The sequence below is a fragment of the Rhineura floridana genome, chromosome 4 (assembly GCF_030035675.1).
Source record: "Rhineura floridana isolate rRhiFlo1 chromosome 4, rRhiFlo1.hap2, whole genome shotgun sequence".
NCBI classification, from domain to species: Eukaryota; Metazoa; Chordata; class Lepidosauria; order Squamata; family Rhineuridae; genus Rhineura; species Rhineura floridana.
The window spans coordinates 145,028,568-145,042,518 of NC_084483.1; the positions used below are offsets into that span (position 1 = coordinate 145,028,568).

Sequence of the window (13,951 nt, forward strand, 5' to 3'; positions counted from 1 at the left end):
TGTATATCCACTGTTCTTATAATTGCATTTGTTATTCCACTGAAACCATTTTACAAATTAGAAGCACACACTGCACCAAATCAGGAGGGAGGTCTACCATTTACAAATGACAATATGCTCTTCTCCCTGACGCTGTACTCCGTTCCCATGCGCCTAGTAGGTGACTGAGCCATGTACCCGTCATCTGCAGAATGATATATTATCTCAAGGTTTAATGACAACTTAAAAATACGTTACACAAACTTATAAGCCCTCACTTAGGGACAAAAAAGTGAGATCCTTAATATAAACACTTTTACAAGAAAATAGATGAATAGAATAAGGTCAAATATACTTTTTCTCCATCTAGAATGTGTTGTGTATTTTCTCCAGGGTTACTGTCAGCTTTTAGTTTTACTGAAACCATAATTTTCAGGACCAGCTGCATGTTAAATGGTATATAGTGACTGAATTCTTAGATATTTGACACAATCAGTCACATTATTTTATGAGCCCTTCAAACGTAATACAGAACATTCACATTTTGGGTTCACTTCCATGAGAGTTCACCAAAGCCAGCAATTGGTACTGAAAGTGATGTTGAGTCATTTGGCTTTGTTAGCTGGTCTGAAGCTGTAAATCTGTAGTGAGGCAACAGGGCAAAAAAGTGGAAACGTCCTCCCATTTTATCAAGGTCCATGAGCATTTCATAACTTCGAAGCAGCTGACTGTGAATGGCTGCATCATTAACACTTTTCAATAGTACCTAAATGGAAAAATGAATTAATGTGTCTTTAAACTGTAGCTTTGTCCACTTGTGCTATCTGTTATTTTTCCATCCCAGAAATCACTCATTTTCTATTGCCCTTCCCTTCAACTTGTTTACATTTTATTTATTTGATAAATCCGTAACTCCCCTTTCATAATAAATAACCGCAGTGCTGTCTCCCATTGCAATGGGACTTGAATGGGCTACAGAAAATCTAAGTGTATTCAGTTCAGTAAGAACCTAAATATTAGTCAGAGTAGTTCCTACCTGCAGTCTGACATCAATGCCCATGTTTTTCAAAAAATCCTGTTGCTTTATGGGACCCAAGGTGGCTACTCTTTCCTGTGCCATTTTTTGCAGGTAACTGAAGTCAACGTCTGCTGTGAGGTCTGCTGCTCCTGGCGATATTAACACATTGTGAAGTTTATGCCCACAGAACCCCTGAAAAATATTTGAAATGGAAAAAGAATTCACTTAGTTCATGTAGGTCCTGCAGCCTTTTGAGTTGCACACAAGACTACAGCACATGGGAAGGGCCATTTCTAGTTATAAAATAGGAATTTTGAAGAACTGTATGTTGCCTTAAGCTGCAATTGACTCTCTTTGAAAAGGTTACCATCTATCTCTGATTATAAATTAGTGGCAATAGATGAATGCAATAGGATTGTACATCTGTACAGCACCTTTTATCCAAAAGCCACCTTAGTAGCTACCCCAGGAAATATGGAAGAAACTCCAGCTTTTTAAAAAAAACAATACTAGACTGTTCAAAGAGTCAAACTGTATTGGCCTTTAGGAATCTGTATGAATCAACCTACCCTAAAAGTATCTGTTTTGGTTCCATCGTGGCCATAATCTATAATCAGTGCAGCTCCTCCATTTTTTTCAATATTATGGGCCAGCTTCTGGATGATGATACCAGCTTCGGGACACACTTCCAAATGATCCCTGGATTCTTTATCCTAATATAGAATTCAGGTATTGAACAAACAGTTATGCCTGCAACTATAGGTGCTGAAATTTTCCTGATGCTTCCCTTGAAAGAATCTTGAGAATTGCTGTTGAAGGGTGTTGAGTTTTAATGGGAGGATATGAATATTCTATTAAAACTGTAATTCTCAGAATTCTTTGGGGAAAACTTTAGCAGTAAATATATGACAGCGTTTGTTATGTCTTGAGGAAAAATACCTGGATCCCACAGCATGGGTTACTGTTGTGCATTTGCTATGCAATTAAAATCTCTTGTAACAGTGAACTAGAATAAATATAAGTTTTTTATATTTTACAAATGATCTTACTGAATGTTTTTGATGAAAACAAGAAGGTAAGCTGATAAAGAAGATTTTAGAAAAATTTTCCTAAGGAATCTACAACTTAATATTCTATATAAAACACTGTTGTCATGCATCTATTCTAGTTTAACCTGAGAGGTAGCCTTTCCATAGCATTTTAATGCACAACAAATGTATAATATTTATCAAACAATTTGCGCAATAAATGTTTGAACAGTGATGACAACTTCAATAAGTACATTTTGAAAAATAGTGAGCATCTCAAAATATGTAACATAATGGTAATATTAGCTTGGAGAGGATTATATAATTGAACTTACATATATGAAGGCTTTTGTAGCAGGAGTGGCAGATGGTGCAAGAACAAATTGCAACTTGTCAGGAGTGTCTGGATCAATATCAACCAACAACTCACGCCATCCCTTTTCTGTTTTCTGTTAATTTAAAATTAAGTTTGATTTGGATTTTATTGAATGCAGTCAGCTACAATATTTATATTATATATGTATACCATATATATGTATGCATATATGTATATATATCATATATATATATTGCAAACATACGTTAGATAATGGAGCAGACCAAGGAATTTCAGAAGAAAATCACCCTATGCTTTATAGATTACAGCAAAGCCTCTGACTGAGTAGATCATGAAAAACTATGGAATGCTTTAAAAGAAATGGGGGTGCCACAGCATCTGATTATCCTCATGCACAACCTATACTCTGGCCAAGAGGCTACTGTACGGACAGAATATGGAGAAACCGATTGGTTCTCCACTGGAAAGGGTGTGAGATGGGTGCACCCTATTTGTTTAATTTATACGTAGAACATCATACGGAAAGCAGGATTGGACAAAGATGAAGGTGTGAAAATTGGAGGGAGAAATATCAATAATTTAAGATAAGCAGATGATACCACACTACTAGCAGATACCAGTAGTGATTTGAAAAGAATGCTGATGAAAGTAAAAGCGGAAAGCACAAAAGCAGGACTACAGCTGAACATCAAGAAGACTAAAGTAATGACAACAGAAGATTTATGTAACAATGAGGACTTTGAACTTGTCAAGGATTATCCATACGTCGGTACAGTTATTAACCAAAATGGAGACAATAGTCAAGAAATCAGAAGGCGGCTAGGACTGGGGAGGGCAGCTATGAGAGAACTAGAAAAGGGCCTCATGCGAAGATATATCACTGAACACTAAACTCAGGATCATTCGGACCATGGTATTCTCGATCTCTATGTATGGATGTGAAAGTTGGACAGTGAAAAAAGCAGATAAGAGAAAAATGAATGCATTTAAAATGTGGTGTTGCAGGAGAGCTTTGCATATACCATGGCATGTGAAAAAGACAACTAATTGGGTATTAGAACAAATTAAACCAGAACTGTCACTAGAAGCTAAAATGATAAAACTGAGGTGATCATACTTTGGACACATAACGAGAAGACATGATTCACTAGAAAAGACAATAATGCTGGGAAAAACAGAAAAAGAGGAAGGCCAAACAAGGGATGGATTGATTCCATAAAGGAAGACACAGACCTGACCTTATAAGATCTGAACAGGGTGGTCCATGACAGATGCTCTTGGAAGTCATTGTGCCATAAGTCATAATACACTTGAAGGCACATAACAACATATATATAAAATACAGTATTTAATATACACGTATTCAAGACTATACACTAGACAAGTAACTTCTAATCATTTATTATACTTTTATGATTCAGTGAAGTTCTTTAAAAGCAAACAGATTCTGCTTTGCTAATTTGTACCATTCTGGAGAGTTCCTGCTCTGCTCCTTAATATCCTGACCATAAATGTTGAAGAGGTCATCATAACTCTCATACCCATATCCCCAGGTAGGACCCAAAAAAGCAGCCAGCTGTGTTGGTCCATTATTACTCATACATGCATGCCAAAGAGTAGCTGTATATGATATAGTACCAAATTTATTAGGATCAGCATGACTGCAATCCTATGCATAGTTTCTTAGAAACATGTAAAAGACAGTGGGCTGTAACAAAAGATCTTCAGCTGAAATGTAATTGTGAATGCAAGCAAATGTGTAAAGTAGTATTGCTATTTAAACAGCTAGCATGTAGGAAGCCCATCAAAGAAAAAGAGAGCAATCTCTGGCCTCTGCTTCCACTATGCTAATCTGTCAAGAACAATAATGTGACCTCATTTACCTGCCAGAGCAAAGAGAGCCTGTCGATTACTCTAGCTTTCTAGCAGATGATGTCATTGTTCCTGATCTGAAAAAAAAAGTCCCAGAGTAGTGCATTCCTGCATTTCTCCTGCACTGCACCTGGCCAGTAATAAAACTTTGCAGACTAGATCAACAAAGCTTAATTGCACAACTAGCAAAAGATGATGAAAAAGAAAACACAAATCCTGTCACTGCACTTAAATCAAGAGGTGTAGTCAGTGCTTATAGTTTTGGTTAAAAAATGAGGTGTCTGTACTCACAGCTTGATAAAAGTGTTGTGGGTGCCAGCACAAAATAGTTGTCCTGGGTAGCAAAAAAGGTGTTGGTACTCTGTACTGGTGAGTACTGGCACAAAAAAGCAATGTGTGTAGTTAAGAGCAGCATCTTGCTTTATTATGTGAAGGCTGATTCTCACATTTATGTATAGTGCAAGTACATGATGACTATTCCCAATGAGAGTAACTGATCTCAAAGATAGGATACATGCACTGCATTAGAATACTAAACTTTCTATATTAAAAAGATCTTCTGAGAATACTGAAATAACCAAGATGAATTTAATTTAATGACTTAACTTATTTTGTATAATTTGCTATACTAAGTAAGTTGTGATTAAGTCAAATTCAGCTGTTCTACTGATTAAAATGTGTCAGTACCATGACACAGACATACTTGCTCCCTTCCTTCAGTTGGTTGAACTTTTGTTCTCTTTCTATATATTAAATGGTCTTTAAGTAAAGTCAAGTGGCAGCTTGTAATCATACCTGAAATTTGTGTATAGGTAGAGCATCAAGGAATTCATGTGCTAAATAAAAACTGTTACCTAAAGGAAAAATAAAGCATCAATCAAGTTCCAACATTAGAAACTAACATTTTCCACTATTTGTAGCAACTTCTGTATGAATCCAAAGCCTTCACTTGGAACCATTTTTTAAAAACATGTTTTATTCATTTTCACATACAAGAATATAAAGTGCAGTGTTAGAAAGACCTCCCCCCCCATTTACCAAAAACATATTCATTGCAACCACTCAAAGAATCAGAGTGGCAAGAAAAAAAGAGATACAACAGAACCATAACAAGAAGAACTGAACCCCCTCCCCAGCAATGGCAGGACCCAAACAAACATATAAAATAAAATAAAATCCCAAAGCAAATGAATGGAATTGGTGATGTTTTGTAAAACAATGGCTAGGAAACACTTTCCTTTAAACTAAAACACCACCAAAACATGACAATATCGCTTGGAACCATTGTATGACCTATCTGTTTGGGCTAGACTGTGAGCTCAAAACTATAATTTCAGTGAATTTTATTATATTTTTTATTCACTTCTGTTGAACAGGTTTATATTATTTTGTTACTTGTTCTAAGGATTTGGTTTGTGCCATTGGTCTGTGCACACACAAGCAGACTTCCATTTATGCAACAGGACTTCCATCTTTCTCTCCCCCCCCCCGTTTTTCTTGTTGATAGAAGCCATTTACTTGGCAGGATGTGCAATGCCATCTATGTCATATCATTAATGCAGCCTTTGCCAATTTTGTGTTTTCCAGATGTTTTGGACTACAACTCCTATTATCCTGGGCCATGCTGGCTTAGGAGTGTGGGAGTTGTAGTCCAAAACATCTGGAGGGTACCAGGTTGGAGAAGGCTGATCTAATAGGTTGTATTTAACTAATTCTGACTGAGTTGCACCACTGAAATTAATGCACCTAAGTTAGTCATGTCTATTAACTTCAGTGGGTCTACTCTGAATAAGACCAGCATTGAATACCACCTAATGCATTTATCAAACATTATTTGATAAGCAGAACCCAAGTTCCACGCTGTTATCCCAATCTAGGCACTGCAGGCAGCTCCACATTGCTGCTGCTCTCATGGAGGCTCCCTTCCATTCCCAATGTGGCCACTATTACTGAAGTCCTGCTTTGGAAAAGGTAAAATGACCTTTAACTGATGCCAGGCAGCTCCTGGCGATCTTTCTCATGTCTGATAAGTGAGCAATGCTGCTGGGGCAGAATGGATCATACATATTAACTGGTTTGCACTTAGTGCAAGGGGTCTGCATTTATGCCCTGGTTGCTCACCGCTTTGTTATATCCTCCCGCCTTTACACCACCAGTGGGGCAACACCATCTATGTATGCCAGTAGGATTGGCTTGACAGAGGTGCAAGACTATATTAATAAATCATGATGCTTGGGAATGATACAAATTTGTAATGTTTGTCACCATAATTTTCAATCACAAAATGAAGAACTATTAGAAAATTGTATTTACCACCACAAAACCTGAAACTTTCAAAAACAGTTTTACTTAAGCATTTTGCAGTCAAACTGTCCACAGTCCCTTTAAAAAGCCTCATGAAGAAGCAGGTCTACAGTTATCTTGCCTATGGACACCCCACCACTGTAGAACTAAAAAAAGAACTAAGGGGACATGCACTCACACAAGCACCAAACCAGCAAACCTTACCTACTGGCACATCATTCAAATCTTGGTACCAAAAAATTGGCAGTCCAGTTTTAGTAATCCCTTGCATACAGGCAGAAGGGTTCTCTGGTAATTCTGTCCTTCCTTCTGTGAGCACTGATGCTTGAATCTTACTTAATTTGGGACTGACTTCCACCAAATGAACAGAGATATCACATTTAGTAAGTATAGAGCTCAACTGATTAAAAACCTGTAAATACAGAAGGACAACACTGTTAGAGCTAAATAATGTGTACTGATTTTATACAATTCTAGGCTGCAGTTAGAAGAACTCTACAGTAGCTTCACAGTTATTTGGATAAACTGCTTGGGTTGTATCCAATGTTGTGAGTGGAACGAACTTCCATTAATGCAATAGGACTTCACATTCTTCTCCCCACAGCCCCCTGCACACCCTTGAAATTTGCTCTAGACAGTGGGGGATCATCCCAGGTTTTGCAGGCATGTGGAGGTCTGTTGAGTGGAGGAGAGAAAGATGAAGTCCTGCTGCCCAAGCGGAAATTTACTTGTGCAGTCTTGGATTCCTCCCCTTATTTTTTAAATGTGACTGTTTCTTTTTCCCAAGTGCAAGTGCCATGTTAGCTATTTTATACCAGGCATTATACAGAATGGCAGGAGATATACACTTGTTTTGCAGGCCAATTGCAGACTACCAGCACAAACTGGTAGATACTAGAAACCAAGGAACAGTAGAAAATAAAAAAGATACAGAGGGCTTCAGCTATGGGGCGGTATACAAATACAATAAATAAATAAATATAGGTAGAATGTCTGAAAACCACAATTGTGCTGGGCCACACTAAGGCTTGGTTTGAGGCCACATAAACCAATGAAAGTGCAGCAGTGCCAAGTGCTTCTCCTCTCGTTCTTCCTCCTGTCATACACTGGCTTCAGAGCAATGTTCTTGGCCTGAATTAAGCCATAGTTTGCCATTATGTCAGGACCAGGGAGCTATGGTTTAATGTTGGTTAACAAACTAGGAAAACAAACCAGGTCCGGTTTAGATGTAACAAGCAGCTCTGGCTTAATACAAACTAGGATGTTCACACTGATGTTGGTGCACAATGGAAGGAGGAGCAGGGTAATGGAAGAGCCCTAGGTCTTGATACTTGTTCAAGGCTTCATAAACCTAGCATTCTTTTTATGCCACCAGCTAGGTTTAGGCCCTTCTTCATTTGAGACTTCATAAACCATGAAGCCTCAAACAACCAAGGACCTAAATCTTACTGTCTAGAGCAGAATAGCTGGTGGCACAGAAAGAATCCTAGGTATCTCAGCTTGCAATATACACAAGAAAAGGCAAGTTTCTGACCCATAGGACTGTGGAGGAAAAGGCTGTTTTTACTTACCCGCAAAATATCACTAGTAAGACTACCTCTGCCTGGGCCCAATTCCACCAGCTGCATTTTTTTTGGCTTGCCAGCAGCCATCCATTCACTGACAAACCAAACACCTATTAACTAGAGAAAAGAAAGAGGTGTAAGATACTGTTCTCCCCTATAAAACATCTTAGTTACAAACTGAGTGGCACATATGTATTTCATCCTAAGGGAAAAAGGGAAATTGAAACTAACAAAATCATAGCACAAGGGCTACAGTTTTGCACACAGTGAAATTAACCTTAACTATATTCAGGATGACAATCGATGTTTTGTGCTTAAAAGAACTCTTCCCCCTTTTTTCAAAATCAGACTAATTAGACTGAGCAGATAGTTCTTTTGATATATAAAAATCCAACAGTGTAATCCTTGTGAATTCAATGTGGCTTACTCCCAGGTAAGTGGATACAGGATTGCAGCCTAAATTCCTATTGAAACATACTTGAGAAAAAGGGCTTATACACACTTACTTTGTGGTATATATCAATGATCCTCAGTGGGACTTGTTTTTGAGTCGACATACAGAGGCTCATGGATGATATTTTTCAAATGTCACTAATTACACTAGATTGCTTGAGTAGAAGCTGTCTGTCTTGTTCTTTACTACTAGTAATTAGGTATCAACTGGGAAAAAACTAGTTTAACTTTCAGAGCTTAGAAAAACCTTCAGGTTTTTTATTTATTATTTGTATAATGCTTTTCCACATAGATGTGCTCACACAATAGCAATACAATAACAGGAATATGTATCAAGGCATCATCATGATAGTATATTACCAATTCATTTTAAAATCTAATTTGGCAAGCCAAACAACAGCTCATTTAAATAGCACTAACATCATAACATTTCAAATTCATTAGAAGGTAGACAATATCAATCACAAAACAAACACAGTATCGGTATTATTTAACCATGGTTAAAATACATAAGCCAGAGAGTCAGATATGATAAAAATATTATTTATATTATTTATAATATAATATAATCAGCAGCAAGTTTCTCAAAAGTGTGAAGTGCAGGAAATGGCAGCCAGATTTTTACAATGGCCACATTAAAAAGTGCAAGACACAGAAGTAGCAGGTTTAGTGTTCAGAAAAGGCACGTTTGTGTTTGTAAACTGAATAAACGTTTGGAAATAATTTTTGATCCTTCTAAAACATGATTGTGACATTGCTTTGTACTTAAGAAGAATAGTACACCAACACTGATAAGGTAAAAAGCTTAAATAGTATTACCACAAAATACTATTCTGTCTCATCAGGCCACACAATTAAAAGTTCAAACGTGTATACATTAAAAAATAACAGTACTTTTAAAAAAAAGTACCTCCCCAAAGATCTGACTTATTTCAGGTGAAGTAACAAAATCTCCCTTTTCTCCTAGCATGTCATGATGCATGTAGTAGCCCTATAGGAGAAGAAAAAACGAGTCAGTTCCTAACTCTTGATTATGTTCACCTTCTAGTCTGCTGCAACACTGAGATTGTTTTAATGAAACAATTATCTAAAAAAAAAAGAGTAAAGAAAATATCAACACTACGTTCACCCTGCACTATAATTTAGCTCAGCTAGAAAGCCACTGGGAAAAGGGCTCAGGAGACAGAAAACCTTAAGGCAGATTGAGTTAAGGACAGAGGACACATGTAGCAGTGGGTTGAGAAACTATGGTCTGAGGCAAGGATGGATGGAAGAGGCATAGAGTTGCAAAGTGAAAGAATCAAGGACTAAAGAAAGCAAGAGTGGGGAAGAATCTCACTCAGGGCCTAGGACTAGGAAGGGCTATTAATGTAGGCAGTAGGGACTGAACAAGCAACAGAACAATCCTAATCCCCAGATCTGCTGGCTAGAGGGTATTAGGATGGAAGGGAGGTGCCTCTTTGCCAGTGGATGAAGGGGCATGTTGCTGATGAAGGGCTGGGTTCGGTGCAGAGACCCCCACTAACTCCACACAAAGGTCCAGGAGTACAGATCTCCTGCAAGCCCTGAAATGAGGCATTCCAGGGCACCGTCAACAAAAACAAGATTCTTGATATCAAGGACATCTTGATTATCCAGCAAGCTCCAGTCCCCTATCTTAAGTGGCAAATTTTGGACAATGGTTATGCCATCTGATAAAATGTGATGATTGTTTCTTACCATGATGATGTAAGCCTAAGTATAAAAAGTTAAGCATAAAGAAATGAGATCATCTGAATGAGAATGTAAAACAATCCAACAACAATACATGGTTACTGCAGTAATGATGTACAACCAAAGGCTGAGTATGCAATATAGGCCCAACACTCTCTTCAGCCTTAATACCACCTTATCTCGTAGGACTATAGTTTCCCATCCTTCAAAAGTCTCTTGCAGCGCAGGCCAAGTAGGATGTGTGGGGATTGCAAAGTGGTGGACTGACTGCCACTTCCAAAACCCGGCTGGCCTGCCAGAGTGAGAAGTATGTGGGGAGGACTTACTGTTTTGCCCCCCTGCATGCATCTTTGTTTTCAAAATCCCCTCCCATTGACTGTAGTACTGGGGGAGCCAGGGCTGGCCCCAAACACTGCACCATCCTCCCCCATTCCTCCTCCTCTCCCCCGCTTACTCTTTGTATGTGGGATCAGCATTGTGCGTGCTTCACCTCCCTCTAATTTCTGCAATGCTCTGAGTAAGGAGGTTCTTTTTCAGAGCAAGGCATCCTCTCTTCTTGCAGTACCCCCAGAAAATCTGAAGAGTTAGGATTCTCGGGAGCAGCATAAGAGGCGGCAAAGGGGGCAGCAGAGGGAATCAGCAAGCACTGCTCATCCTTTTTGCTGACATGATTTTCCTCTGGTTCTCAGCCTGATCCATAAATTAAGGACCCTTTCTATTCATGGAAGCCTAGATAGGATCCAATATCGATCAGATTTTTTTAAAAATCCTTTGAATAATTAACTGGAGCTTCTAATCCCAAAATGCCATTTGAATTATGCACATGGTACTGCTCATACCTTCACAGGATTTGTCAAAACTTCTCGCATATATTCAGCAACTGTAATAGGACCAGTTGACTTTATTTTCATCACAAGATGTTTCATCATTGGAGTCACTTGACTGTTTTTCTCTCCTTTACTTTCTGAACTAAAGCGCTGGCATCTCAATGTAGCAGAATGACCTATGCAAAAACATAAGATTAGCCAACCTCTAGTGGTTCATCTGACTAAAGGGTCTCTCTAGCATTGGCCAATACAAGCTATTTCTGAATAAACACACAAAATAACTATATAATGATTAGAGGAAACATTCTTAATTTTTTTTATATACAAGTGTGTGATTAAAACTTAAAAGATCCCTGGAAAACATGGAATCAGACAGGTGTTTTTTTATAAGTAAGAAGTACTTAAACTCTAAATGCATTACAAGACATAAAAAATTATCAGCCAAGGTGCAGAAAGTTCCAGCTGCAATTACGGGCACCTCCAGGCAGGCTTGGGAAAGATCTCTGAAATCCTGGAAAGCTGCTGCTAGTCACTGTAGTAGAGAGTAAACTGGGCTGCCTCAATAATTTAATGCAACTTCCTATGGGCAGTACTGTATTCAACTAAATAATAGCACCAGTACAAAGATTAGTGCTAGCATAGTGGGACTTCCCTTCTCATTCCCCATGCCCCTGTCTGTTCTGGGGATTATGTCAACCATCCTGAGCAGATTTGGGAACAGTGTAGAGTGTATGAGGGGGGAGGAGAGTGGGTGAAGTCCCACTGCACTAGTGCTTAACCTTGCATTAACACTTTTAGTTATATTTCAAAGGCATGTCAATAAATGACATGGTGCAAATATATTGCGCAAGATCTAACCAAAATGAAGAACTTTAAGTCCCACTGGAACCTGAGTGTTTATCTTTGCTGGTTTGTGCCTCTTGTTCTATGGGCTGTTGACTCACAGTAAAAGTCAATTGGTGATACCTGGTGGTGGGTGGAACAGGTGGCGGGCGGAACAGGTGGTGGGCAGAGCCACCTCTTTCCTCTCATCCCCCCCTTTTTTCTCTTTCACAGGGGTGGGGCATGGTAGGGGAAGCACTTCCTCTAAGGTAAGAAACGCACCTCCAACCAGAAGATGGTGATGGTCCTGTTAGTGTCTTATAGAATGAGTCATGAACAGTGATATGGTGGGGCAGGAATGGGGTGGGGGAACATAGCTCTGGGACTTTTTTCAGAACAGGAGTGATGACATCATCTACTGGAGTTCAGAGTAATTGATGGGCCCTTCTTGCTCTGGAAAGTGAGGGAGGTGATAATGAGGCTTCCAAGTTTTACTATCGTTTGTGACAGATTAGCATATGGGAAATCACAGACTGAGGCTGGATACTCCTTGCCTTTGATGGAGTTCCTACTTCATGCTAGCAGCTTTAATGTTAGCAAGCTTGCTGGCATTTTATAAAAAGCTGAAGGCTGCATTTCAAGTGACTGAAGATCTTTTGTTATAGATCAATATTCTTTATCAGTTGAAGGCATGAGTCAAAAAGTAAGCACCATTATGTTTAATAAGGCTACCTAGGCACAGGGTTGCGGTGTACTGACAGAAAGGTAAAATAGATGGATCAACAGCGGAAGCTGCATGAGGTTTTTTTTGGGGGGGAGTATCTTTGGGGGAAGCAAAAATGTATTTTTTGCTACATTTTGATGTAGCAAAAGCAATTAGGAGCTAAAACACAAAATCTGAGTGAGTGATATCAGTGAGACGTAATGGGAAACCTATCAACATAACCATCATCCAAGTCTGTGCTCCAATGGCAAACACAGAAGAAGAGGAAATTGAGAGATTTTATGCAGAAGTACAGGAAGAAACTGATCACACACCAAAACAGGATGATCAAGGTTTGCAAAAGTAGAGAACAGAGAAGAACTAGAAATTGTGGGAAAATGGGGCTTAGGAGATAGAAATGACGCAGGAGACAGACTTACTGAATTCTGTGAAGCCAATAATTTGTTTCTTGCAAACACATTTTTTGAGCAACAGAAAAGACAACTGTACACGTGGACATCACCAAATGGTTAATATAGGAATCAAATTGATTATATAATTGGTAGCAGAAGATGGAGAAGTTCCATACTTTCTGCAAAACAAGACCAGGAGCTGACTGTGGTACAGATCATGAACTGGTCATATTGAAAATCAGAGTAAAGCTAAAGAAGAACAACAAAGCAATCATAATGCCAAAATACAATTTAAAAAACATCCCAGAAGAATATAACGATCAAATAAGGAACAGATTTGAGGCTTTAAACCTAGCTGACAGAGAACCAGAAGAACTATGGATTGAAGTCAGAGACATTATCACGGAAGAATGCGAAAAGACAATACCTCTAATTAAAAAGAAAGAAAGACCTCAATGGATGACTGACAAAACTCTTAAAATGGTTAAAGAGAGAAGGAAAGCAAAAGCAAAAGGAAAGAGAAGCACGGTTAGTACCATAAATGGAAAAACACAGTGACTAGTATGTAGGGACAAAGAGAACTACTACAATAATTGTACAGAAATAGAAGAGGATAGTAAAAAAGGTAGAACAAGAGCCCCATTCCAAAAGAATAGAGAAATGAAAGGGAAATTCAAACCAAGAGTAGGGATGTTGAATAATCAACAGGGGAAAACAATGACTGACCGAGATGAAATAAAAGGACTATGGAAGCACTGAAGAACTATATAAAAGAACTATATAAGAGATGCAAGGATGACAGATTCATTCATGGAGGAACTGTATGAAAAAGAACCAGAAACTTTAGAATGTGAGGTGAAAGCTGCTCTTAAAATACTTGGAAGGAACAAATCACCTGGAACAGATGGCATATCAAC

The 13,951-nt window shown here is 38.5% G+C and overlaps 1 protein-coding gene across 7 annotated transcripts in view; it reads right to left on the reverse strand.

Moving 5' to 3' along the window:
• Window positions 1-13,951, reverse strand: part of NDUFAF7 (NADH:ubiquinone oxidoreductase complex assembly factor 7) — a 16,056-nt gene continuing 2,105 nt past the window's right edge. For 6 of the 7 annotated variants that reach the window (XM_061624679.1, XM_061624677.1, XM_061624682.1 and 3 more), the window contains exons 2-10: window positions 11,109-11,272; window positions 9,467-9,547; window positions 8,110-8,220; window positions 6,743-6,950; window positions 5,030-5,088; window positions 2,361-2,474; window positions 1,567-1,710; window positions 1,016-1,189; window positions 1-745 (exon numbers count right to left, since the gene is read on the reverse strand). In XM_061624679.1, coding sequence (XP_061480663.1) covers window positions 530-745; window positions 1,016-1,189; window positions 1,567-1,710; window positions 2,361-2,474; window positions 5,030-5,088; window positions 6,743-6,950; window positions 8,110-8,220; window positions 9,467-9,547; window positions 11,109-11,272 — 1,271 coding nt within the window. In that variant the 3' untranslated portion in view covers window positions 1-529. The remainder of the gene's footprint in view (window positions 746-1,015; window positions 1,190-1,566; window positions 1,711-2,360; window positions 2,475-5,029; window positions 5,089-6,742; window positions 6,951-8,109; window positions 8,221-9,466; window positions 9,548-11,108; window positions 11,273-13,951) is intronic. The other variant, XM_061624680.1, reaches the window with a different exon arrangement.